This window comes from Drosophila suzukii, chromosome 2L (genome assembly GCF_043229965.1).
Source record: "Drosophila suzukii chromosome 2L, CBGP_Dsuzu_IsoJpt1.0, whole genome shotgun sequence".
Lineage (NCBI taxonomy): Eukaryota > Metazoa > Arthropoda > Insecta > Diptera > Drosophilidae > Drosophila > Drosophila suzukii.
The window spans coordinates 9,710,996-9,736,517 of NC_092080.1; the positions used below are offsets into that span (position 1 = coordinate 9,710,996).

At 42.9% G+C, this 25,522-nt stretch overlaps 5 protein-coding genes across 9 annotated transcripts in view; 4 read left to right on the top strand and 1 right to left on the bottom strand.

The window, feature by feature from the left end:
• The window catches only part of wb (wing blister), a 69,533-nt gene extending 65,462 nt beyond the window's left edge, over nt 1-4,071 (top strand). Inside the window, exons 10-16 of one of the 3 annotated variants that reach the window (XM_017089725.4) lie at nt 30-312; nt 374-524; nt 583-1,240; nt 2,145-2,763; nt 2,821-2,954; nt 3,040-3,268; nt 3,428-4,071. In XM_017089725.4, the coding sequence (XP_016945214.3) occupies nt 30-312; nt 374-524; nt 583-1,240; nt 2,145-2,763; nt 2,821-2,954; nt 3,040-3,268; nt 3,428-3,582 (2,229 nt within the window). In that variant the 3' untranslated portion in view covers nt 3,583-4,071. Of the gene's footprint in view, nt 1-29; nt 313-373; nt 525-582; nt 1,241-1,378; nt 2,119-2,144; nt 2,764-2,820; nt 2,955-3,039; nt 3,269-3,427 lie in introns of those variants that run through there. The other 2 variants (XM_017089727.4, XM_070995537.1) reach the window with 2 other exon arrangements.
• A 222-nt stretch (nt 4,072-4,293) lies between these two features.
• Nucleotides 4,294-9,841, top strand: ms(2)34Fe (male sterile (2) 34Fe). 2 transcript variants are annotated; one of them, XM_017090532.4, is made up of 10 exons: nt 4,298-4,608; nt 4,662-4,999; nt 5,057-6,161; nt 6,217-6,974; nt 7,127-7,933; nt 8,090-8,724; nt 8,785-8,939; nt 8,999-9,209; nt 9,273-9,380; nt 9,442-9,841. In XM_017090532.4, the coding sequence occupies exons 1-10, from the start codon at nt 4,362-4,364 to the stop codon at nt 9,809-9,811; spliced, it is 4,734 nt and encodes a 1,577-aa protein (XP_016946021.3). In that variant the 5' UTR covers nt 4,298-4,361; the 3' UTR covers nt 9,812-9,841. The 2 variants fall into 2 exon arrangements, with proteins under 2 accessions (XP_065724459.2, XP_016946021.3); XM_065868387.2 differs by lacking the exons at nt 8,090-8,724; nt 8,785-8,939; nt 8,999-9,209; nt 9,273-9,380; nt 9,442-9,841 and having other exon boundaries at nt 4,294-4,608; nt 7,127-7,505; nt 7,610-7,826.
• A 562-nt stretch (nt 9,842-10,403) lies between these two features.
• LOC108020663 (non-lysosomal glucosylceramidase) lies at nt 10,404-23,866 on the top strand. 2 transcript variants are annotated; one of them, XM_017089028.4, is made up of 7 exons: nt 10,404-10,811; nt 18,251-18,520; nt 19,936-20,534; nt 21,500-21,755; nt 21,813-22,186; nt 22,248-22,481; nt 22,546-23,866. In XM_017089028.4, exons 1-7 carry the CDS (start codon nt 10,555-10,557, stop codon nt 23,403-23,405), a joined length of 2,850 nt encoding a protein of 949 aa, XP_016944517.3. In that variant the 5' UTR covers nt 10,404-10,554; the 3' UTR covers nt 23,406-23,866. The 2 variants fall into 2 exon arrangements, with proteins under 2 accessions (XP_016944517.3, XP_016944525.3); XM_017089036.4 differs by having other exon boundaries at nt 20,017-20,534.
• Nucleotides 14,993-16,907, top strand: LOC136116498 (uncharacterized). Its single transcript, XM_065862941.2, has one exon. The coding sequence runs from the start codon at nt 15,211-15,213 to the stop codon at nt 16,756-16,758; it is 1,548 nt and encodes a 515-aa protein (XP_065719013.2). The 5' UTR covers nt 14,993-15,210; the 3' UTR covers nt 16,759-16,907.
• On the bottom strand, nt 23,752-25,357 carry mTTF (mitochondrial transcription termination factor). The gene is made up of 3 exons (XM_017089048.4): nt 24,871-25,357; nt 24,231-24,811; nt 23,752-24,174 (listed from the first exon to the last, which is right to left on the bottom strand). The coding sequence occupies exons 1-3, from the start codon at nt 25,280-25,282 to the stop codon at nt 23,935-23,937; spliced, it is 1,233 nt and encodes a 410-aa protein (XP_016944537.3). The 5' UTR covers nt 25,283-25,357; the 3' UTR covers nt 23,752-23,934.
• Between the last annotated feature and the right edge of the window lie 165 nt (nt 25,358-25,522).

The following is a 25,522-nucleotide window of genomic DNA, read 5'->3' on the forward strand; positions in this document are numbered from 1 at the left end:
GATGTATTATAAATATATAAATATTTTAGAACCGCTCGGTGTCGGTAACTTTGAGCCGGGGTCGGATCATGTTCCGCATCGACTATGGCGACGAGTCCAAGCTGGAGATAAACACCACCAAGAAGTACAATGTGGGCCAGTGGATCAAGATAGAGGCTGCGCGAGAGTTCTCTGCCAAACGTAGTACTGAGAACGGAATGTTGCGAGTAAACAACGATCGTCCAATTTCCGGAGCACCCACCCTACCCGTAAACATTCATCTGCTACCGGATCTTTCCAAGGCAGTCTATTATCTGGGCGGTGTTCCACCGGGTAATTCTTTGAACTCAATTCTAATAGAATTAACTTAACTCATATCACATTTTTATAAAAGGTTTCACCTCGGGCACCTCCAAAGCTCCTGGAGCCGACAATCCCTTCCTGGGCTGCATGAAGGATGTCCAGGTGAATGGAGAGACCTACGATCCTCTGGAGAGTTCCAGCATCTATGGCGTGGAGCCCTCCTGCAAGGAGATGATCACCAAGTGAGTAGCAAACTATAATTGTATTAGAAATATTATCTAATAAATAAATCCTTCCCAGGGCGGGTTTCTCGGGCAACGGCTACTTGGAGCTGCCATCACAGTCGCTCCGAAAGCGCTCCAATACCGCTTTGGTGTTCCGAACCCTTCAGCCGGATTGCTTGCTGCTCCTGGCCGCCTATCCGCCTGAGATACTTGCCGACTACGATGCCAAGGACATTAAGGGCAACTTCTCCATTAGCCTGGTAGATGGCCAACTGCATGTGTGGGTCAACTCGGGACGCAGCTTCGTTAAGATGTCATCGAACTTCAGTCAAATGAACGATGGGGAGTTCCATGTGGTCAATCTGATCAAGACGGGTCGCAAGCTGGAACTGATGGTGGACGATGAACTGCAGGAGACTCGCAACTTGAACGGCAATCCCACGGTGGTCAGTCTTCCGCGGGACGCAGGAGGCCTCTATATAGGAGGAGCCCCTCCCCACGAGAGCTATACTCCTTTGGCGCCGACCTTCGTTAACCTAGAAGGAGCCATTCGGGATGTGGTCTTCAATAACCGAACCATGAACTTCAACGACGCCCTGACCTTCTCCAATGTTCAGATCGGACGCAATGGTCCCTTGATGGGCAGTCTCAAAGGAGGACTGTACGATGTCCTGCTGAAAACGGAACCCATGATTGGAAAGAGTTTCACAGCCTCGCCTGAAGGCTGCAAGCGGGTAAGTGCATAAAATTTCCCTACTTCTGGATTGGTTCGGTTGGGATTCAAGATTTTATTGGGTACTGTCCATCTACTGCATGTAAATATGTGGCTACCTAACTCTGTTAAACTTAAACGTTTCTTTTTGTTCTTATAGGATTTTAGTTGCTAAGCAATTATGTCAAAAGCGACTACGCTATAAGCTTCAAGCGCTGCGCTTCAAGAAAGCTCATTTGTATACTAATTTCGCCTAAAACAAAAACAAAAGCTAACCAAACAAGCTACTCTATGTGGTCTACATGTGGATTAATATAACCAACCATCATCAAAGATATAACCTCAGTTATTGCATTAAAGGCATTGGGAAAGTGGGCCCATAGAGCATTATTATAACAGAGATTTCATCTATTCAAAAATCCTGTTGAGAAAATGTTCTTTCTTATGGGCAGACTGATTTAGCTTTAAGCTAGCGCATCCTGGTCCACAGATAACTAAAACCTAAAATGAGCCATATTCTTAGTTAATAATTATCTTTTTAAACACATTTGCAATTTTGTATATATTTCATACGACTTTTTGCTATTCGATAAGCCTCAAAGCTCAATTTAGTTGGTAAGATTCACCATACTCATATCATACACATCACTCATCAACGCTTTGTGTACGTTTTTGCTTTCATGAATGTATCATACAATTAACATTTGCTTACTGCAACATGGACATTTAATTGTTATCACATTTACCTAAATAAAACATTTTTATAACCAAAACAAACGATATCATGGCAAAGTTTTTATTTTATAACTCATAATCGCTGAGAACGCAACGCAAAAGCTCAGAAACTAACACAAAGTCGTCGGGGTGAGTTGAGTTCCAATAGGAAGTTCGATAGTCCTGGTCATGATAGGATTGCTCTTTTGCAGATCGGCAGCTACTCCTACGAGCCGAATGCCTTTAAGTTCGGAGACGACATCTATAGCTATTCCCAGCTGAAATTGCCGGAGCGTCACTTCTGGCAGCGAAACTTCCACCTGACCTTCGACTTCCGCTCCTTCTATCCCAATGGAATGCTGTATTTATCCCCGGGCAGTAAGGAGAAGCCCAAGCACTATGTGGCTCTCATTCTAAAGGATGGACAGTTGGTCCTGGTGGTGCGAGGTCGTCGGCGCGAGGAGCTCCAGCTGACCGCCAAGTTAAACGATGGCGAGTGGCACAGAGTGACTATTAGCTGCCAGGATCGCAAGGTCACCATGTCCGTGGAAATCGGGCGTACCGACCAGAAGACCTCCGCTCAGATGAAGCTGCCCAAGAAGATTGGCGCCTCGCAGTTGCTGCTCGTTGGCGGCTTGCCACAGTCTCCGGTCAAGGTCTCCTCGGAGATGTATGTCCGCCTGGAGCCATTCAAGGGCTGTCTACGACGGGTCAGCATCAACAACAGCACACAGGATCTGGCCCGACCCGGCAAACACTCCAATGTGGGTCAGTGCTTCCCGACGGTGGAGAGGGGCAGCTATTTTCCCGGCGATGCCTATGCCATATACAGTGAGTTTTAGGAAGTTTCGGTTCGGATAATAGATAACATTTAATCTTCTTTCTTAGAGAAAAACTTTAATGTGGGCAAGTACCTGGATCTGGAAACGGAATTTAGAACTTCAGAGCTATCGGGTATACTGCTAAGTGTCTCTGATCCAAATGGTTTCCCAGCCCTTTCGCTAGAACTGTATAATGGCAATGTAAGTTAAACCGACTTAACTATTATAACTATTCGAACAATACTTTATCTTTAGTATATTTATTAATTTATTTTTCCTTTGGTAGATAATATTCTCCTGCGATCTTGGAAACGGAATGCCAATGCGTGTGGAGTCATCTCTGCCTAGCAAATATGCCTTGTGTGACAACAAATGGCATAATATCTCGGCTCTATACGACGGCGAGCAGCTTGTGTTGAGGATCGATCAGTTGCCAGCCGTGATTAGTGTGGGAAATCAGAGGAGTGCAGGGAAGGTGCAAACCCGCTCTCCACTCTATATAGGCGGGCTGCCAGGTAGGCCTTTAGTTCTATTATTCATATTGTTATTTATAATAAAATAAGAAAGTACTACTGGGTACATAAAACATTTATAAGCAAAGTTATCTTACATACCCAAATTTTATTTTGTAATATGTGATACAAACATGGACTTATCTTCCTACTCTTTTACAGAGACTGCTCCCAGTGGATCCCTGATGTCGAGGGAGAACTTCAAGGGTTGCATCCGCCACGTGTCCATCCGGAACGAGCGACGGGACTGGATCGACATGGAGGATCTGAGGAACGTGCTCCTCAGCGAGTGCCTCGTGTCCAGCGATGATAGCTGAAGATCGGTTTCGAAATTCCGGACCGCTTACCGAGCGCTTCTGGTTCCTGTTGACGCCACACCAAAACTTTTTCCAAATGTATTGTGATCAATAACGAGTTTAGAGCCAGTTATTTATAACCCTTCACTGCCATATAAGTTAGAATACTTTAGGATTAAGTTTGCTTATTTGTACATTTAACTACAAATTTAATTGCCAGTGACTGCATTTTGTACTTCGAAATCTGATTCATAATTTATTTCGTCTAATTATAAAGTTTTTTATTTTTTCCATTATTTATTTTATGTTTCAAAAGAGGCTTTAGGTTTGTATTTCATTTGGCATACAACTTATTTAAAATTTGTGTTTAACGAATCTCCTGTTTGTATAGTGCGCAACGAAATTTACTTAAGTAGCTATAAGTTCCATTATTTTCATATGTAAATAGAAACGCCATTTAGTTAGTATTCATCATAGAACATACATATGTACATTTAATATTCACATATTATTAAACTAAATAAAAAAACCCTATTATTTTAACTCAACTCTTAAAATAAATTGTGTCTATGGGAAGCATAAAACATATAAAAGCAGGGGGGTCCTGCCTTTTTACGGTGCCTCTCTTCCAGATAAATATTAAAGAAATAAAAAAAGGGTAACGGAAGCAGTCATTCTTCAGGTAGTCCTTCCCTAGATTTTGGTTTAGCACTTCTTCTGGGAGTTTACTTTCAGCAGCTTGGATCATAAGTTTGTAGACTCTCCATACAACATTACCTACATATTTTTTATCCCACACAATGAGTATAAGCAAATCCAGGCGGAGCACCCGACGGACTCGAAGATCTCTAGCTTCCGGGGTCGATTTCCTGGGCCCCTATATCTACTGCGTCAACTTCTACGACAATGGGTTAAAGGCGGTGCGTGATGAGTTCGTGAAGCGGGTGATAAGCGGCACTCGTCGGGCCGTTTTCGTCATCGACTTGGATAAAGAAATTTTGGAGGCCAACTTACAGTTTGAGCGAAAGTCGAGGGTTAAGAAAGGTGGTAAGTCTCAGCTCAGCCACTCATCGATAAAGGTACTCAAATATGTCTTTTAGGAGGTTCCCTAGATTTTAGGGCGTTAGATCCGGTGAACATAGCCCTGCAATGCATTCAAAACTGCGTCGACGAGTTTGACAAAATAACCAAGAAGATCGAGTCCGAGTCCAACTTTGATCTTCACGCCTATTGGCAACGTAATATTCCCGCTCAGCTCAAGAATTTAGTGCCTAAGAAAAAAGCTGGTGCAGAGACCAAGCGAGGTGAGAATACAGCCAGGCCCAAAACGGGGAAGGCGTCCAGCGACAAGGTGCGCCTGGAGAAGATCAAATGCTCCTCCGTGACGGCCAAGGAGCACCACAAAGTCGGCAAGGGAATGCCGGTGTCCAGGCGAGAGGTAAGCGATGGTATGGTATCATATTAAATGATGTATCATATCTCTTTTCATTACCAGTACATCAGAGACAATCCGCTCTTTACGAAAATTCTGATCCTGATCGTGGGTCAAATGGACAACGAGTTCTATAAGAGTCTGTTGGCCTACGAGCAACCGCTACGGGCAATTATACACTTTATGCCCGAGGAGAGTGCCTACGATCTGCTGGTGCCTCGTCCTCGGCGAGAACAGCAGCTCCAGGAGGCACTGGCCGACATCCAGAAGGACATCCACTCCCTGCGCAAGAGGACGCCTTCGAAGCCGGTGGGCATCTTCCAGCATAAGCTGCCCCAGATGTCCGCCTGCATGGCGTCCAAGTTCACCGACGATGTCTTCGACCAGCTCAGCTGGTACATGTACGATGTGGAAACCCTACGCGAGTGGTACCGCATGTTTTACGTGGAGCCGTACAGGGAGACAAATGTTAAGATGGATCCCGCGCTGTCCCTGCTGGAATCATTCCACATCGTCGAGTCGCTGAGCATTCAGGGCCATTATATCAAGACCCAGATGCCAGTGTCGCGGGACGATGATAGCACTGTCTATTTGTACATGGAGTCGCTCATGACTACCTTTGGCAATCCCAGGGAACTGATGACCGAGACGGAGGTACTGCTCCTGGCCAATCCCACGCCATCGGTTCAAACTCGAGTTCTGGACAAGGTTAAGGTGTATGCAAACTCATTCAAGAGCATCGTGAAGCTGAACAAGAACGATCGCATTTTTGTGGAACAGGCTAATACGCTGCTGTCCAACCTGATGTCCTACATGGACCAGTCCCTGATGCGAAACGTCTACCACGGCTGCCTGGAGTACAACCTATTGCGGCGATACTTCACTTCCGGTTATATTAACCACTCACTGGCTTGTCAGCCGTACAATGGCGAGCTGGAACCGATCTATCTGCCCAAGTTTGCCGAGCTCTATCTCACGGATGACTCGGTTATGCAACGAGTTATCCAGTTGGTCAAGGAATACGATGACTTCAGTGTGGAGGAGGTGCAGCCCAATGTCCACCTCTACAGTTTCCGGCGGTCCCTAAACGAGGTCTTCGAGCAAGAGAATCAAACGGTCATACCCACACGTCTTTGTTTCAGGGATTTTACCCTGTACGAAATGGAAGGTAGGTAATAAATAAGTGCTTTTATAATGATTTCATGTATTTAATTTATTTCCAGCTTTTCTCGACGACTTGGTCACCCCGCAAAAGTTCAGCGAGATCACTGAAAGTTATTTGTCACGCGATTCCCAGAGCACCGAGATGATTTTGGGTCTTGACCCGTTGATGGTCAAGTGCAATGAGGACAACGATCGTGTGCCCATCGATCCCAATGTCTTCATCAGAAAAAAGTCGATTAAGGCCCAGTTGGCTAATAAAGCGGAAAAGAAGGAACAGGCAGAAACCCGGCCTGTCAGTCGCAAAGAGTCAACTATTGGAGAGCTTATGATGCCATCGCGATTCACGAGGCAATCTGGAAAGGCAACGGCAAACGAAAGACATGGTTCCATTTTGCAACCAAAAGAATCTACAGTCGACACGAAGCAAGGATCACATTTTTCTGTGGGACTCGGTCGAAATCATCCCATGCTTGACGGCTATAATCTGGACGATACCCGGCAGACTATCAAGTCCAAGACCTCCAAGTACTTCTTTGAAGAGGGCAGGATGATGCTTTATGAGGAGAGGTGGAATTTCCGCCAGATGAACAAGTGCCTTGCCCTGGAGATTGGTGGCCAGGAGGTGCACTTCCGGAGTGCCGACGAGCCCTTGGGAGCCACTACAGCGGATGCCAACGTTAGGATCGTATCGAGGAACGGCATTAGTCTCCGGGTGATGCCCAGGAAGATCGAATGCGCCAAGGTGGTGCTGAACTTTCCCAACGGCCTGAGCACCTACTGTCATGACACCCACACGGAGCACCTGTGGCAATACCAGGTCAGGTTATTATAACTTTATATGCTCCATTTCTAACTAAACATAGTAATTCTCTTATATCAAAGTGATAGAATTAATACCGAATTTCATAAAAATGATCATAATATATCAAATAATATTAATTACTAATTATTAAATATTTTTCGGTGCAGGATAACGAACTGGATGAGAGTCGGCGTGTCTGCACACCCTATGGCTGTGTGATCGTGTTCTACCAGAGTACCGACACCATTTTGATTATGCGGTACAATGGGGAGGTGTACCATCTGTACAGCTTTACGGAGGCCGACAACGAGGAGGAGGAGGACCTGAACTCGGAGTTTATCAATGCGTGCTCCACGCAGTCCGCCTACTCCAGTTACCAGCCCATACGCGAGCCCAAGAAGAAGGAGAAAAGCCGCGACGGTTCGACCCAAAAGAATTCGATCAACCGCAGTGAGGGTGGCAGAGATACCGTTCTGCGGCCATCAACTCAGAGTGTCGGTTCCAAGATAACCCAGAAGAGCCTGGGCTCCAAGGGATCGAATTTGGGTAAGCGGAGGAGCCGGCAACTCAAGGAACAACAGGCGGCCGCTCTTTTCGAAAGCATCAAGTTCGAGCTAACCTATCTCAACTTAATCATGGCCCTCTACAAGCTGAGCTATCGACACCTCAAGTTGATCACCTCGCTGGGAAGCGTGGTCCATGTGCAGCGCGATGGTAAGATCTGGTGCGGCAAACCCTACCGGAACACCGAGTGGCATGACTATTTCGCCAACGAGTCCTATTCGATGCGAGACGATGGTGTCAAGATGATCTGGACGCTGGGAGAGTTAAGGTGCTACCACCACGACGGAACCGTCATCACATCCGGAACAATCGACGGCTGGGACCCCGGCACGGATGTCGATGAATTCGACATTGAAATCAGTTCAAGCAGCTCTCATGCCAATGCAGTCATAAGCGAACTGTTTCGAAAGGTTGTATTTTATCTTAATTAAGTTTAATTTGGTAGTTCAGAAAAGCATTTAAAGTCATAAAAATATTAGACCTTTACCAAAATAATTTTTAAATATTTATCCACTTTCTAGTTTGTACTCGAAAATATTGAGTAATCTAAGCGTTTCTTTTGGCAGGAGACCATTTTTATCAATGCCCCGGATGGTTTGCCATTTAAAGAAGTCAGTCTGCACTCTTCAATAAATGGGGAATCTGGAAGTTTAAGCCATAGAAGTAAACCTATATCTAACAAGAGCGATGTCATGCCGGAGGAGGAGGAGGGGGAGATGTTCTTTGAAAAAAGCTACATAACTTACAGGCCAAACAGTTTCTTTATAAACCACAAAGTCTATGCCGGTATCCACTTTATGTTCAGCCACATCACCAATGTGGATCTACACCTTGAGACCTCGATCTTCACCTGCGACAATCTCAATGTTCGGGTTTTTAAAGATCGTGTATCAACGGAAGCGCAGTACTCTGATCTACCCATGGAGACTCCATCTTCTGAGGCCGATTCTGATGAGTGGACAAAGCCTAAAATTCGGAAACCATCCGAAGACCCTGAAACAAATGCTCCTTCTGATGAATCACCCTCCCCCACCAGTGGCGAAGAACAAAAGCCTGAAAATTTTGAGCTGATTGAAACCACGTGTGTGGAGGTTGAATGCGACAACCTGGCTTTGGCTGTATTTGAGGATCGGGTCACTATTCAAACCCACCTGCGAAAGTTTGGATGCGACGAAAACGCAAGGTGTGATTTACAAGTGCGGTAAGTTAAGAATTGCATTACCATTATAATTATCTCTTAATCGACATTCATATATTCCAGTGATGATATCGAATTAAAAGTACAGTTTGCCGAAAGTCTGTCAACAATTTTTCGAAATTGGGTTGACGAGCTAACCAGTTTTATCAATTGCTTCTGTCCCAAGCGACGCACCCTGTATTTCCTGGAAACCCAGTACCCTTCGTGCCAAAAGAAAGGTATCTTAAATATAAAATATTATGCCTACTTGAACACAATACTCATGTATTTTTGTTAGGCTTTGAGTTGATGAAATCGGTGCCTTCACTGGGAAAATATAATTTCTGCGCTGGCAACTACTTTATAGATGTGAACGAGCTGACGTCGATGAATACGCAAATGAAAAACAAGTATGATTGGTTCGATAAGGATATGCAGAAGTTTCCCCGCTTTCAACTTGTCAAGAAACCGCCTCCGCCAACCGAATTTCCTATGGTTCTGAACAGCAGGTAATGAACAGGTGTTGGAAAGATAGTCGGGAATATATTTTACACTCTTTTAAATAATCTTAGAATATATGTGGAGTTACCTAAACAACTAGCCAACACCGATCGGATACACCAGTTTGTTTGCGAGTTTGACTCTATTAAGTTTAGGAAGCAGCGGTTTCGATTTACGGAGTGAGTTATAAGCAAATAATTTGGTATGACTATTTTTGTCAAATATTGCTATTCTTCTTAGGGCTATTCTTTTTCACCTGCATCCGCGTCTACGTCTCCTTGTTCAGCTGGAGATTAGCAAGCGCAGTTGGAAGACTCATCATGCCGAGCATCGTCGCCGGATGTTTATAGAGCAGCAGCGCCTTAGTCTATATATGGCCATGCTGAAGCACAAGGTGTATCCCAACTACTTCCAGTTCAAGGACCAGTTCAACTCGCATGTCAGGAACATAGAGTTCTTCGAGTTTATGACATCCAAGTGCAACGAGAAGGCCCATCCCGATGAGATTGTACTTGATCCCGCCGAGGAGCCAAGTCCGCCACAATCAAGCAAGGCCAAATTAAAGAAGAACAAATGTGTCTGTCCCAAGTATCTCAAATCCATAGATTAGAGTCAATACTTTAAAAAAAGGAATTTTCTACACTGATTAAAGATGATTTAAACGATGAAAAATAAGAATTTTTTGTATCAATTTACTTACTATAGTTGGGAGAAACTTTCAGGGTTAAATTGAAAGAATAAGAATAATAATAATAAAAAACAAACATTTTAATAGGATTAAGGATGATTTAAACGATGCAAAATATGCATTATTTTACCGATTTACTCATCAAAGCTGAGAAAAACATTCAGGGTTAAATTGAAATATTCATGAAATTCAGTATTTTAAGAACAATATGAATTTTTTTACTATATCAATAGAACTTTTTTAATAAATATGTCCCTTATAGACGAAAATACTTTGTTTTTAAATAAAATGTACACCAAATTAAAAAAAAAAAACGATAAAATAATAATAAACCTAAAAACGAATGTTTTTAGGGCATCCTAAATATTTGAATTCACTGCTTAACCAACTTTTACCAGAAATTTGAAATTGGCGCCTTGTTTCTTTTTCACCACGTTATCGAATGGAGCTAACCCCACTTATTCGTTTGGCATTTGGTTGCTATCCCCACTCGGTCATACCGAGTTCCTCAGATGTTGTTGTTTTTTCGGCTGCTCCGGTCGCGCGTTCGTGCTGCTCTCGAAATAAATCAGATATAGGCGAAATATGAATTAAAAAGTCGCCAGATAATAAAGAATAGTTCCGTTCCCAACCGAACACGCGATCATCGAAACCGAACTCTTGAAATGGCAGAAACTTTGGCAACGGAAACCCAGGCGTTGGGCAATGGAAATGCCAATGGGAACGCGGTCGGAATCGCCGAATCTGCCAGTGCCGTCTTTCAGGAGAAGATGAAGCTCCAGCTGGAGGAGCCCAACGAGATGACGGCGGTGCCGAAGTACGGACTCAAGCTGAAGTTCGACCATGTGTGGCCGGAGCGGAGGATCCAAAATGCCCGGGCCTCCATAAGGCAAACGCTGCCCATGGTGCCCCTCGTCTGCAGGTTGGATATGAAAAACGGTCTAAATTCAAACAAATATAGACTAGCGACCCCAAGAGGTCCCCCTATTCCAGGAATTTCTGTGCAGTGACACGAACATCAGAAATTAAAAGGGATTTACCCAAATGATTTTTTAAAAATATGTTTGTATACCTGTTACTCATAGAACACCTAAGGGCGTATAACTTATAGTGGAGGTCTTGAATAGACTTTTCTTTTCATATCTAACAAAAGAGATTATTATCTTAGACTGGAATTTATCAAGCCTTAAATACAATGCAAACTATTTTAATTGTATACAAAATCTTAAAAGTTTATAAATATCTTATACAAAAAAATTCAAATGATTATTAGATAGATAGAATCCTATTTTGAGAATGTCCTGTAAATATCCCTTGACAGCAAAAGTTACAGTGTATTGTTTTTGATGCTGGGGTATGGACAGACACCTTATACATAATTAATTAGGGCACAATAATGGGAAATCAATATATGGGCCTAATAATACCTCAACAGGAGTGACATCGAGCCTGTCCCCTCTCCCCTTGCCATCGCATTCTATATCTCTCGTGCGTGCCAAATATAGCGCCAGGTCCTGCCAACACACACAGGGACACAGTCGAGTAGGCCCCACTCATAAATTGAATTCCATTGTGGTCCCCGTTGCCAACTAAATGACATTAAAAACGTAAGCGCAAAGGACTCGGGTCTCAGAGGACTCGAACACGTAAGGACTTAGTACAGGAAGTAAGAAAAAAGGTGAGATTATCAGGGCATAGACAATTTAAAAGGATAATTAATTCATGTTTAATCAAAAATTTACAAAGGGAGTTCTATATACATACATACACTGTTCGCATAGTTCCACTAATAATCAATAAAAATTTAAAAATTTACATACGGGGCATTTAAAAAAAGGAATTAATCGCATGAAGGCACTGAAAAATAATTAAATTTTTTAAAAATAGACCTTAATAAGCCACCTCAAAAGATTGTACATTTTTTATCCCCACTATACACATCCTACAGATCGACTTCAGCATAATAACTACTTTTTGCGGTTCCCTATTTTTGTGTCTCCACCAAAAAAAAATCCCGCATAGCTTGGCGCCACAATGTTTCCTTTGTCCCGCCACCCTGCTCCATTCCTGTCTGCCCGCATTGGCGCCACGTTGGGCGTCCTGTTTGCGTGTCCTAGCCACATTTTCAGAGCTACAAACGAAACGACTCAAACACACAAATACAATAGTTAACTTTTCAGCTCCCTTTTCATAGTTGGCGCTGACTGACGTTCAGCTAAACCCGCATTTTCCCGCTGTAGTTGTCCAAAATCACAGCATTAACTGACCCAACAAATGACCCATTTTACAAAATGTACAAGGTGCAATGAACTTGTGGGTCACTCATTAAATCATTGCTTTAGTTTCTCAATTTACACATATATTAAATAAGCTCTCTAAATTCAAAACCTGAAGTAAAAAGTATGACTAATTCTGATATGACGTGTGCGAAAAGGTTAACTTTTTGTCCATGCCAGCTTATCAGTTCATTATACATTTTTCCTTTCTGGTTAACTGATAACTCTTATTTATGCATTTTAAAAGTGATAAAAAAGTGAATATTCTCTTTTTACTTAAAAAAACCCTACATAACGATTTAATATTTATTTACTATTTAATTTTTATGGAGTAAATAACAATTACTGAGTAAGGAGTCACGGTTTTATTCATACATAAATATTGGTATATACCCCTGAAAAGATAACACTTAGTCTACCTAGCATAAAAGAATGATAAAATATTTTAGCTGTTACTACCAATACCTTATCACAGTATTAGAAATGTTATCTCATGCTGTTGGTAGTTTAATATCTATTTTTTAGGCCATTTCCATAGAAGCTTATCAAAATTCGTTAGTTGTGTGAAATACATTTTTTGCTAAAGTCAAAACTAACCTATCTCAACACTTTGCATTTCGCACTTACACATTAAATTTCCTCTGACTAGCTATTGTTTATATTTATTTCTGTATTTGTCACTTCAGCTGTGTCAACTTTTTCAGCTTTTATAGCTTGATTTAATTTTTTATTGTACAATAGTATATACGGCGAGGCGCGATTAGAAAAGCCTCATCAAGGTTGACTAAGCGATTTTCCAGACTGAGAGAGTTCTCACAAAGGCTTGATAAGCATTTTAAAGCAACCCCCTAACATGTTGTGTTTATCAGTGTGGCTATACTCTTGCAAATCGAATAAAGTAGTGTATTTGACTAATTATTATCAGCATTGGGTTGAATATATGTACTCTTAATTATTCATTGAAAATTAAGCATTACTCCATAAAACAAGATGTGTGCTATTTTTGGATCCCCCTTATTTTATTTTCACGAAAACCTCCGGGTTCCAGTTCAATGTATCTTTGATGACACAGTTCCGGCAATTTCCTTTTTCCTTATTGCCAACTACTTTTCACACAATTTCAATCCAAGCTAGGAGAAAATACGGCGCCAGATAAACATACATACATATATGTTGTAAATCCAACTGCCATACAGAACCACCCATCCAGCCTGTCTGTCACACATCAAATGCTTTTGGCAAGCTCCCAAGGCGTGTGCCCAATGTACTCCACGATTCTCCTTGGGTCTACATGTCGTTGGAACATCTCCAGGATATCCTTATAGAACATTTGAAAAAATCTGTGAATGGCCCTGGACTCCTTCGAGTCATGTGCACTCGTAAATGGATAATAACACAGCTCGTTTTCCTTTTATTTTTCTCTCTTCGCGCACTCAAATCATATGCCCATCCAGACGGAGCACTTTTCGTTATTGTTTTCTCATGTCAGAACTGAAAATTTTGTGGCGGAATGGAAATCTTATACGAGTCGTTATAAAAACGAATTCCCCTTGGGGAAAACATTTTGTTTTGAAGCATTTTCCCTTTTCCGTCTGCCTTTCAACTTGTCACATTTGGTTTATTTTTGCTGCATCTTCCAGAGTTTTGCGTTGTCTTTTTGTTCGGTCTGTGTTTTTAGATTGGAAATGCATGCACAGGAGATTTTTGGTATTAATAGAGTGTTTCCATTAAGTTTCAAAGATACATTTGGTATTGTTGATTCCTAAGATTAAGGGAAAAAGTCATTATTATTGTGGATTTAATGACGTTTTTAAACCAACTAAAGATAGAGTGATTCTATTAAGTTCCAAAGATAAATTGGGTATTGCAGAGTCCTAAAATTAAGGGAAAAATCAATTCTTATTATGGATTGTATGACGTATTCAAACCAACCAAATATAATTTATTGTCCATAATATGTCCCTTACCTCTAGGACGCAAAAGTGTCTTTTTATGATATTATATCTAACCTCTTTGCGAAAGTTGGCAAACAAATTAAACTCGAGCAATATGTCAGCTTAGGTCAAACTAACTTAACTAATTCCCAAGACAACAACAAAGTTGTGTATTAATTTCAGGCAGCAATTTATCCAGGTGTATGGACTACATCAACTAACTTCATTAGTTGTTTGCCACAAGCAATTTGATACCTTCCACTCCTCCCCAGTTTTCCTTCTCCAGCAGATTCTCTTGACCCACGCTGACCCGGAAAAAACTTTTCTCCAACAATTTTGCAAATTGTGTGGAACAGGCAAGTTTGTTGCACAACCCGAAAAAAAAGAAGAAAATATATAAAGCATGGACTTTTTTGGAGGGAGTTTGGTTGAAACCTTAATTGGGCGTCTGAGTTTCAGTTCAATTAAAAAACTATTTCCATGTTAGAAAAGGTGCCCCTGGTTAGCACTGAACCCTATTTAAGAACCCTATTTAAGCATTACACTTTGGAATTAAATATAATATATGGGAAATCAAAGGGAAATAAATTTAATATGTATTTTTTGATATTTATATGTTCTTAACATAGTTGTAACATATTTGTGTCCTTATAAAACCATCCCTAAACAAACTTAAGAACTTAACAGATCCCTATTACCATCTCTTGAATCAGCGTAAGCTGCATTAAGTCTTTTTAAAATATAAATCCTTAAAGATTACAACACTTCCTTGATTTTTGCCTAACATACTGGACTTATTTTTAATATATAAATAAATAAAAACTTTTTTATCCAGGTCGCCATGACTTTAAAAAATAAATCTAGTAAGTTAGGTGAGAATCAAGCCAGTGTCATAACACCTTTCGAGAAACTGGTCTTACTTTTCCATCAAGTGGGCTCCCGAAAGTAAGTCTAGCCAGCCCTGCTCGTTACCCTTCTCAGTTTTCAAGTATTTTATTGAGCGAACGTTGCGTGGATTTGTTGATTTGAAGACAATCGAGCTCGACGCTGGGGAACTGGCAACTGGCAACTGGTGATCCGATCCTGGCCAATTAGACGCTGGTGAATCACGATGAACCGTCACGAGGGCATCGTGTGCAAGGGATGCGCCAAGGAGTCCTTCCCGGGCAGATGCTATCGCTGCCTGACCTGCCGCCAGTTTGACATTTGTGAGGATTGCTACAACAATGACTTCACCACCGGCGAACATCCGTTCGACCATCCGGTGATGTGCATCTACACGCCGGCGGATGTGGAACTTTACTTTGGTGGCGAGTACATTAGCAGCGATCCGCCGCAGAGCTACCGCTGTCCGTACTGCAAGAGATGGGGCCTGAACGAGTCCACCTTCCTGGAGCACGTTTCGTCCATGCATCCGAATGCCAATACGCTGCTGGTGTCCACCATGGTCACCCTCTTCGAGCAGCAGCAGGCGGCGCGCCTCTTCCTGGAGGACGAGCAATTGGCCTCGATGGTCGCCGCTGCCACATCGCGCAACGATCAGATGCGACGCACGGTGGGCTCTCTGGATCTCTACCTGGTGCCCCTCAATCGGGATGGCAGCTACCAGAAGCCAAGCGGCAAGGAGGTAGTTGCTCCGGCATCCAAGAGCCGTGAGTCGATGGCCAGGGAACGGATCTTGCGCATGACACGCCGGAATGGTGGTCGTGTCCTGGCGCCTTCAAGGTTCCCACCTGCGCCAGCTTCGGCAAACAGTTCTACCCCTGAGATCCCAACGGATTTCGAAGAAGATATGATCGCCATTGCGACCAATCCTCGCCTGAATTGGATAGAACGCAATGTGGCGGTGGCCTTTGCCCTTTCGGAGGCCGAATCCCCGGATCCCCAGCAGCAGGGCGCTGCCCCAAGCCTAAACGTTGCAGCAGCAGCAGCTCCAACTGCATTTGCAGCTGCACCCGTTGCTGCACATCCTTCGCTGAACGAGATAATGCGCTTCTATCGCGGCAGTAGCCTGCAAATGTCGCCGGAGCAGGCCCCCGCTCGAGGCAGCCGCTCCAGGCCCTCGAACCCAGCTCCACCAGTAACCAGCAGTGGCAGCAATAGCCGGATTATAAGCGTTTATGGACCCACTGCTGCTTTGGCACAGGGCCCAAACAATTCCCGATCCCTTTTCATGCCCCCAGAATTCTTTCCGCGTGACGAGCGGCGTCGTTCGGCCAGGTTGCCCACCTTTCCGGGCAATACCGCAGCACTCCATCGACTGGGAGCCAATGTCCGGGCCTTGGCCAACCAACGCAACGTGGACTTCACTGATCTGCCGCCGGAGGAGAACGATATGGCGGACTACGAGACCCTCATGCGCTGCCTGAAGGAGGAGCCGGCCAAGGTGGTCAAGCAGAGGGAGCAGGAGCGCAAACGCTATCTATGCTATCGCTTCCTAACGCCCAGGACCTCCAAGCGTCTGCATGAAAACTTCCTGATGCTACGTGCCGAATTTGTGACCCAACTGCTATGCTCCACCCTATTTGAGGAGGATTTTCAGGGAGTCTCCTTTGCGGCCATGAGAACCATTACCCCGAAACGGAAGATTCTTTCGGGCAGCGAAATCGCCGGCGCCGGCGATGCTGAGAAGAATCCTCCTCGTCCTCCTCCCCCATGAATTATCAAATCAGTTTTCTGTACGATTTGTACCATTTTGTATTGGTTAAATTTTCTGTTTATATCGAGATAACTTTGGTAACTGTGGCTCTAAGCGCCAGTAAATTTATGGCATTTTTGGATTAATCTTTAAGATAGACTGGATCGCAATTGTTCACGCTTTTTGTATATCCATAGATATGGGAACATCGTACATTTACCCAAGGAGGATTTCAAAAACATACATTAAATTACCATAGCTCTAGCTAAGATTTCCCCCACAGAGCTCTTCAAAACCCCAACCACTCGGAAAATTGCCACCCACAGCGTTTGCACTTCACAGCGGCACTTCTCAGAAAAAAAAACCCCTGCACTTTAATTAAGCTTAATTAAAAAGTCAACAGGCTGCCTGGATACCCAAGATTTTACTCAGGGCCTTGAATCACAGCAATTTTTCTTGATTTGCAATTGGCCAGCGGGAGATTTTCTAGCTTTTCAATTAGCCCTTTCATTGTTGTCGAGTGATTTTCCTGACCCCATAAAACGATGTAAGTGAAATAAAAGCCTTATAATCTGCAAGATGAAAATGTAATTCTTTAATTGAAAATAATTGGATAATTGAAACTGGAGCCCATCTGTGCGTAGCTTATCTTGTTGGCTGACGTCAAACGAAAATTCCTTTGAGAGTCAATTGAGTCCCCCAAGCCACCTGCTCGTCTTTTCTTCTGTGGTAATTATAAGGGTTGTTGAATACAAATCCTGCTGACAATTTTGTTTAAATTACATTTTGAGACAAAATAAAAAAAAAAAAGTTCATTTAACAAGTATGAAGTATTTACATAGATATAAATATATATTTGTAGGCTTTAAAACGAAAAATATAATATAAAATCTTTAATGACGCACTTACATACATTTTCCAACAAGAAAAAAGGCGCGTCTATTTGTTGTGAGCTCTGAACAAAGTTTGCTAAAGGTGCGCTCTTACGTAGCACAACGAATTTTATTGTTTAACCTTAACATCCAATAAGAAACCTCTAATTTGCCATTGAAAATTTTTAAAATTATTTTTGAAACGAATGTATTATACTTAAACAAAGTTCGATGGTAAAAACCCGAATCGATTGCCATTTGTAAATCCGTATACGATTTCTCTGACTTTACACGGCTCATTAAAGTGTCTGTCCCATTGGCTTTCGCAACATTTCCGTATGGCTGACAGCATTCTGGCCATGCACTTGACTTTGGCAAGCCCGAGACACCCACTGACCTTCAAAGAGGGCCTAAAGCAGCCCCAGGGGAGGGCAAAAAACGGAACGTTAAGCTGTCACTGCCACAAATGGCCTGTGTGCCTCTGCTGAAAACTTGGGGTTGTTGGGGGGGGAAAGCACTCACAATTATGACATCATCGGGGTCAGGGCACGCAATTGGATTGGGATTGGAAGTGAGAATGGGAATGGCAAGAACATTAGCTACAAAAATCTAACTTTGTCTACTCTCTCTTCTTGCCCTAGATATGCGGCATACTACTGGAAAGTGTCGCGTGAAGGTCGCCGGGTGTACATGGACTACTATTATATGGAGAATGGTAAGCAGATCTACGGAGTACCCATCGGCGGAATCGGAGGTGGCACCATTGGTAGAGGCTATGCCGGTGAGTTCTGCCGTTTCCAAATGCGTCCCGGCATCTACGAGTACAATGTGGTTCAGGCCAACCAGTTCATTGTGACGATCAAGGATCCCAAGGGATGCACCATCTTTCAGAGCCTGCTCTCCAAATGCAGGTGAGCATACGTTTTCCGAATCGATCTATCTCTCATTCTATACCTTCCCTATCGTTGCAAAGAGGGTTTCACTTTTCCAATTTTATGCACATTTATTTTACTCTCGTACCCTCTATTTGCTATGCGTGATTCGTGTTGATTGCATGATTTGAATTTCATTTCTATTCTATAACTCCCTCACTGCTCTATAATATATTACCATTGAGAGTCTTTGACGACTGTTAGCTGCTATTATTTTTTCTAGTTATCTGTTTTGATGGGTTATTTCTGTTTTTCTCACTAAACATACATAGATAAGTTTTATGTAGGCTAGCCTAGAATTTTGATATATTGGCAGGTGGGTCAACGAACTTTCTGTTCATAGCGTGCCAAAATTGTAGGGGCATTTGGAAGGGAAGTTTTATATTATAACTTACCTAGTAAAATGTCGGGCTATTTTGTTTTAATTAATATTTTTTAGTTCATTATAATAATATGAAGTTCATTCTAGTCATTCAACTTAACCTATAATGCCTGTTAATATAAACATTTTGACACTAGACAATGGCTTTGTTCTTTGTTCTTTGGCTCTACCAAAAAATCTTATACCGAAACAAAAGAAGAAAAAAACAAAGGAGTTCTCAAAACACTTCATATAGCTCATAGTTGTTGTTTTCTACTAATCAAGATTGTAGATTACCAATCTTTTGACAAAAAAGTATTGCTATGCTAAATATATTCTAGGATACACTCCCTAAAACATTGCCAAAGACAAAAAATATTTCTAAAGTATTATTTTAGTTTTGTATTTAATATGCAAAATGTGACTGATGTATTGTAAAAGCCATGAGTCACCTATCCCATTTATTGTAATTTAATTCTTACTCTTCAACACTCCCTATTGCTTACTTCCAAACGAATACTACTTCTCTACTGATCTTTTCTACGATTCCCACTAGTAACATGTAAATATGTCTCCACCTTAACCCTCTGAACGAAATGTGTGAGCTTTCTATGACCCTACATCTCTTCAAGTGCTAACCCCTCCACTCACCTTAAAAATAGGTGTCGGTTTATATGTTCCTAAAAAAAACCTGTAAGAAACAAAACGTGTTTCGAATAGAGATTACAACTTCAACATTAAATATTTTTCTCTAATTCTTGATACACACATAAATCGAATTATTAAACACGCAACTCTTATCGACCAAAAAACTCACCGCCAACAATCACCACATGGATATGTTAAACATACAAACCAACCGATTCGGGGTTATTTTGGGTTATCTGGCGCGACGACAACGGTTTGATTTGGAATGGTATGGTATGGTGGACGTTTTACCTTGGCTTTCTTATGCACTTTGGTTCCGATTTGGTTTTGCTTTGTTGCTTTGCCACTTCCCGCGCCATCACATACACCTACCACATCCATCCAGCACCAGGGACAAGAGCAGCGATCCGGATGCGGATGGCGATCCTGATGGGGAAAGAACTAAATGTCAACTGCCCAATTGCAGCAGTCGCGCCAAGCAGCCGCTGAGTGCCTGGCACTCGAACATCGAGGACTCCCGCTGCAGCTACACGGGACTCTATCCCCGCTCCTGGACGGAGTACGATCTGTCCCACTATGGAGTGCGTTTGACCTGTCGCCAGGTGTCACCGGTTATCCCGCACGAGTATCGGGACTCCAGCCTCCCCTGCGCCGTCTTCGTCTGGAGCGTTGAGAACGTGTGCGACCAGGAGCGCAAGGTGTCCATCACGTTTAGTTTCAAGAACGGCACAGGGAACAAGAAACAGGATGCCGAGGGCGGTGCCGAGTCGCAGCTAATCAGCGAGGGCAACGCCAAGGGCGTGTCCATCAGGCAGAAGATCGCCGATATGCCCTGCAGCTACAACCTGGCATGCCGGATCCTCCCCGAGATCAGCATCACGCGCTGTCCCCAGTTCGATCCCGCCGGCAACGGGGAGCAGCTGTGGGGGCAGCTCAAGGAGCACGGTCAGCTCAGCGAGCAGCCCACCTCGGAGTCCCTGAAAAGTGAGTCAAGGGTATTTTATAATGGTATAATTGTAACATGGAAATCTATAGGTTCAAAATGTATTCATAGCTTTACCGTAAACGAGGTACTTTTTTAAAGACTTACTCTAATTTATAAAAAACTGATCAAAGTTCATCCAAATTCATACATATTCTTAGCCAGAATGGATCTATTAGTAATCGTTAAATTACATTTTTTAAATTACTCAATCAAAAAAAATGTTAGCCATAATAATGAACATTATTATAAATTAATTAAGATAGTTTTTCCGATCATTTTGTGAGATCATGTTCTTATTTATAATCAACATTTTCAAAATTATCAGTACTTTTTAAAGAATTGCTTTAATTTATGGAATACTTATCAAAGATCACCGGAACTCATTAAAATTTTCAGGCGTAACTGATCTATTCAAAATCGTTAAGTGTTACTTATCCAAAAAAAACCGTCTACCTAAAATTGATCAAGATTATAAAATAATCACGCTTAAAATAACTTGTTTTTCCAAAATCAGTGATATTATGATCTCATTTAAACGTTTGCTTAATCTATTAAAAACGGATCAAAGTTCACGCGAATTCATTGAAATTCTTAACCGTAACTGATCAATTAGAAGTTGTTTGGTGATGAGGATCAATTAAAAGTAATCAACATTTTTAAATACTTTATTTTTAAAATTTTAACATAACAGATCAAGATAATAAAATAATAATGTTTAAAATAACTTGCACTTTTCCAAAAACAGTTATATCATGTTCTTATTTATGATCATTATTTTTAAGAATTATCAATATTTTTAAAGAGGAAGTTGTTTTTTTGTTGGTGTGCCCTTATTCATTAACACTATAAACAATAAAATTAGTTTAAAATTAAGTTTAAGGATCTTCTTAGTTTAAAATTAAGTTTAAGGATCTTCTTCGGGTGTATCACATTAACCATACTCTATGAATTTCCACTCCTAAAGCCAAAGATATTGGCGTGGCTGTCTGTGCCCAGGTGGCCCTGAAGCCGATGGCCTCGCATGAGCTGGAGTTTGTGCTGGCCTGGGACATGCCGAAGATTCAGTTCCCCAGGAAGATGCAGACCCACACGCGCTACTACACCAAGTACTTCGATGACAGCGGCGATTCAGGTCCCAAGATCTGCGAGTATGCCCTGAAGCAGTACGCCACCTGGGAGCGATTGATTGATGCCTGGCAGAGACCCATACTGAATGATGAGTATGTTTACCTTAAGTTCAGTTTCCAATAAGCTTATATTAATTCACTACCATTTAGTACCCTTCCCGACTGGTACAAGTGCGCTATATTCAATCAACTTTACTTCATCTCGGATGGCGGTACCATCTGGTTGAAGTGCGACTCTTCGCTAGGCAAGGAGTTAGCCTACGATGATCCCCGACTCGCCTATGGTCGTTTTGGTTACCTAGAGGGCCATGAATACCGCATGTACAACACCTACGATGTCCATTTCTATGCATCGCCGGCTCTGGCCCATCTCTGGCCCAATCTTCAGGTCAGTCTGCAGTACGACTTCAAGGACGCCATCGCCGCCGAGCTAAGCGATACCCGTAAAATGCTTTACGATGGCAAGGTGATGCCCCGCAAGGTCAAGAATTGCGTGCCCCACGATCTGGGAGATCCCGATGAAGGTTAGCTGAAAGAATTTTAATGTCTTAAGAGTATCAAACTATCAATTGATTTCCTTTCAAGAGCCCTTCACCCTTATCAACTGCTATAACATCCATGATGTTAATGATTGGAAAGATCTCAATACCAAGTTTGTCCTGCAAGTCTACCGTGACTACTATGTCCTCAATGAACTGGCCCAGGCCCAATCCGACAATGCCAGCAAGTTCAGTTCCATCGAGTTCATCGACAAGGAGAGCTTGTATGAGTTGTACAGCCAGGATAACAAGCGCAAAAATTCTTCAGAAGAAAAACAACGTAAGTTATTTTTAGGGCTACTAGGATTAAACATTTAAATTAACTAAAATAAATTCTCTTTTAGAAAACCGTAAATCTGCATCGATGTACATCAACGAAACCAATGGAAAGGTTTACCTAATGGACGCCATTGGCTACTTAAAGGCCATGTATGGACCCTGCAAGGCCATCATGGAGCGAACCATTGAGTACGACAAGGACAACGATGGTCTGATCGAGAACACAAAGATGCCTGACCAGACCTACGACTCGTGGGTGATGGACGGGCCAAGTGCTTACTGCTCCGGACTGTGGTTGGCTGCTCTGCAGTCCATGTCGGCTATGGCCACCATCCTGGACCAGCCGAACGATTGCCTGCGCTATCAGGATATTCTGGAGAAGGGCAAGAAATCGCTGGAGGAGAAGCTCTGGAATGGCAGCTACTATCGCTTTGATCTCTCACACAGCCACCGGGATACGATTATGGCCGATCAGCTTTGCGGTCATTGGTATCTGAAGTCTTGCGGCTTCGACTACGAGATCTATCCGAAGGAGAATGTGCGCACTGCCCTCAAAAGGATCTATGATAACAATGTGATGGGTTTTCATGAGGGCAATATCGGGGCGGTCAATGGCTTCATAGCCAACGCAAGCGAACCCACCAAACCGGGACACGTGGACAACAGCAACATCCAGGCGGAGGAGGTGTGGCCAGGTGTGGTTTACGCCCTGGCGGCCACCATGATTCAGGAGGGTATGTACGAGGAGGCCTTCCAGACAGCCGGCGGCATGTACAAGACGATTTCGCAGCGCATCGGAATGAACTTCGAGACCCCGGAGGCGTTGTACGGGGAAAAGCGCTATCGTTCCATCGGCTATATGCGACCCTTAAGTATTTGGTCTATGCAGGTTGCATTGGAAAGACGGCGCGCCCAACGTGACTAAATCGAGAGTACAATCTAATCCAAAGTCTACACAACCAAAGATATTACTAAGCCAGCACAAAAAATATTCGTATCTTTTAGTTTGATTCTTCTGTCGAGGTTGAAAATGTAACGAGCTTAATGAACGGGCAGGGCAAGTGGGTGATGATGAAGACGATGTCTGAGATGGTATTCAATTTTATAGCTTTATGTGTACTTTTAAGCTGGAATCTGTTGGCGCTTACTCCATGTCTTCTCTAGCTATAAAGCCAGTCACAAATCAAACTGCTACTCTCTGTTGAAGTACAACTACGCAATGGTATTCAAATGGAGCACAATTCGTATTTAAATGTTAGCTAAGCAAAATATTTAAATCAATTATAACTGTTTTAATTAATTATATATGTCTTAAGAAAGTATTTCAATGTGTAAACGTTGCTGTCTGCAATAAATGTGACCAAAGAGTCGGAATTTAATCGAAAATATTTCGTTTTTAACTAAAAAAAAGGAACCTTTAATTTACAGAAATTCAAATCTGTCAACCTCTATTATCATTCTGCAGCAGTTTGCGGATCTCTTTTCTGGCTGATCCAGTGCTGCAAAAACTTGTCGTACTCCCTGCGGCTGCGACAAAGGATTACGAGGGAGGAGGGTCTACAGCCGTGGGATTTCAACTCCTCCATACGTTCCTTGGTAGTTTTCAGGCTATGGCACAGAATTCGAGGCACTTGGGCGATCTCAAATCTTGTAAACTTGGCCTCATCGAGTAAGTAGTCTAGCACCTCCTTGATCTGAATAATAAAGTTATATAATTGCTTATTCTTTGTATAAAGATATTGTAACTAACCTTTGTCACCCGCACAGTGTGCACCTGTGGATGCTTGTCCATTATTACTTTGGCCTCACTGGCACTAAAGCCCAAACGATGAGCCAGGTATTCCACCACGGAGGAGAACTCTCCCAGAACCTTTAGCTCATCGAGGGAAAGCTTCAGGGAACGTTGCAGTATGGGCTCCGGACAGCGCACCATCCATGGCATGATCTTATCCTTCTTGGCTCGCTTAGCACGCTCCAAACGCAGCTGAACCGACTTTGGCGTATAGCGAAAGGCCCACAGATCCTTGAGAACGTTGATGGGCGACACATTGTAGTCGATCATGTGCTGCAGGTTCTTCTCAAACATCTCGTAGGGCATCTCCAGGATGAATAGCCGCTTACACAGGTACTTGGTCACGAGATCGGGACTGACCTGCAGCTTTTCGCTAATGTAATAGACGCGATTCAGCTGTGGCATCGTGCTCCTCTCAGAGTTGAGGGCGGTCACCAGTTTGCGTAGGCGTGGCACAGTGAGGCGCAGGAAGGGCACAAAGTGATTGATGTCCTTTATGTCCATTGACTTGATTAACTGTAGCTTCAGTTGCAGGCGCTCTGAATTGGTGGTAGACGTTAGTAATTTAATTAGAATTAAAATATATAAATGAACTCACTGTCGTCCAGAGACAGCAGCCAAGGGTACTCCACGAAGCTGCGCCTGCTCACTCCCTCCAGCTGCAATGTGTCCAGGGTGAGGGCCAGTGATCTACTGCGATAGGTGCGGTGCACCAGCTCGTCGCTCATGATCCTCTGCAGCTCGTCGTCCGTGAAGCGAAAGCGTTCCCGCAACGTTTCGATGAGCACCCGAGCCTTGGTGCCCGTCTCGAGATCCTGGCGATAAGGCACATAGTCGTTGTCCGCCTCGTTGCCACCAAGTGTGGCACTGTTCAGCAGGGATTTACTCGGACTTGCTTGGTTCTCGTACTGGGAGAAGAGTAGGCGCCTGCTGCAGTGCCATGGAGCTGTGTTTGTGCTTGCATGCAACTTGAGCCCCTTCTCAAAGCTGCGCAGTAAGTTCCGCAGCATCTCTAGTTATTTAAATAGTCCAAATGAATTTAATAACATAACATAACTTATAGAACAAGCGGCGGGAACAGCTGTTGCTCTGCGTCGATAAACAGCTGACCAAGTAGCCAACAGATTGCCAAGCTGTACAACACTCAAGTGCCTATCGTTACCGATTTTAAAAATATTTCCGTTGTATCAGAAAAAACTAACTCAAACCATATTTATAAGTCGAACTAGGTTTATTGGCAGTAGAAAGTA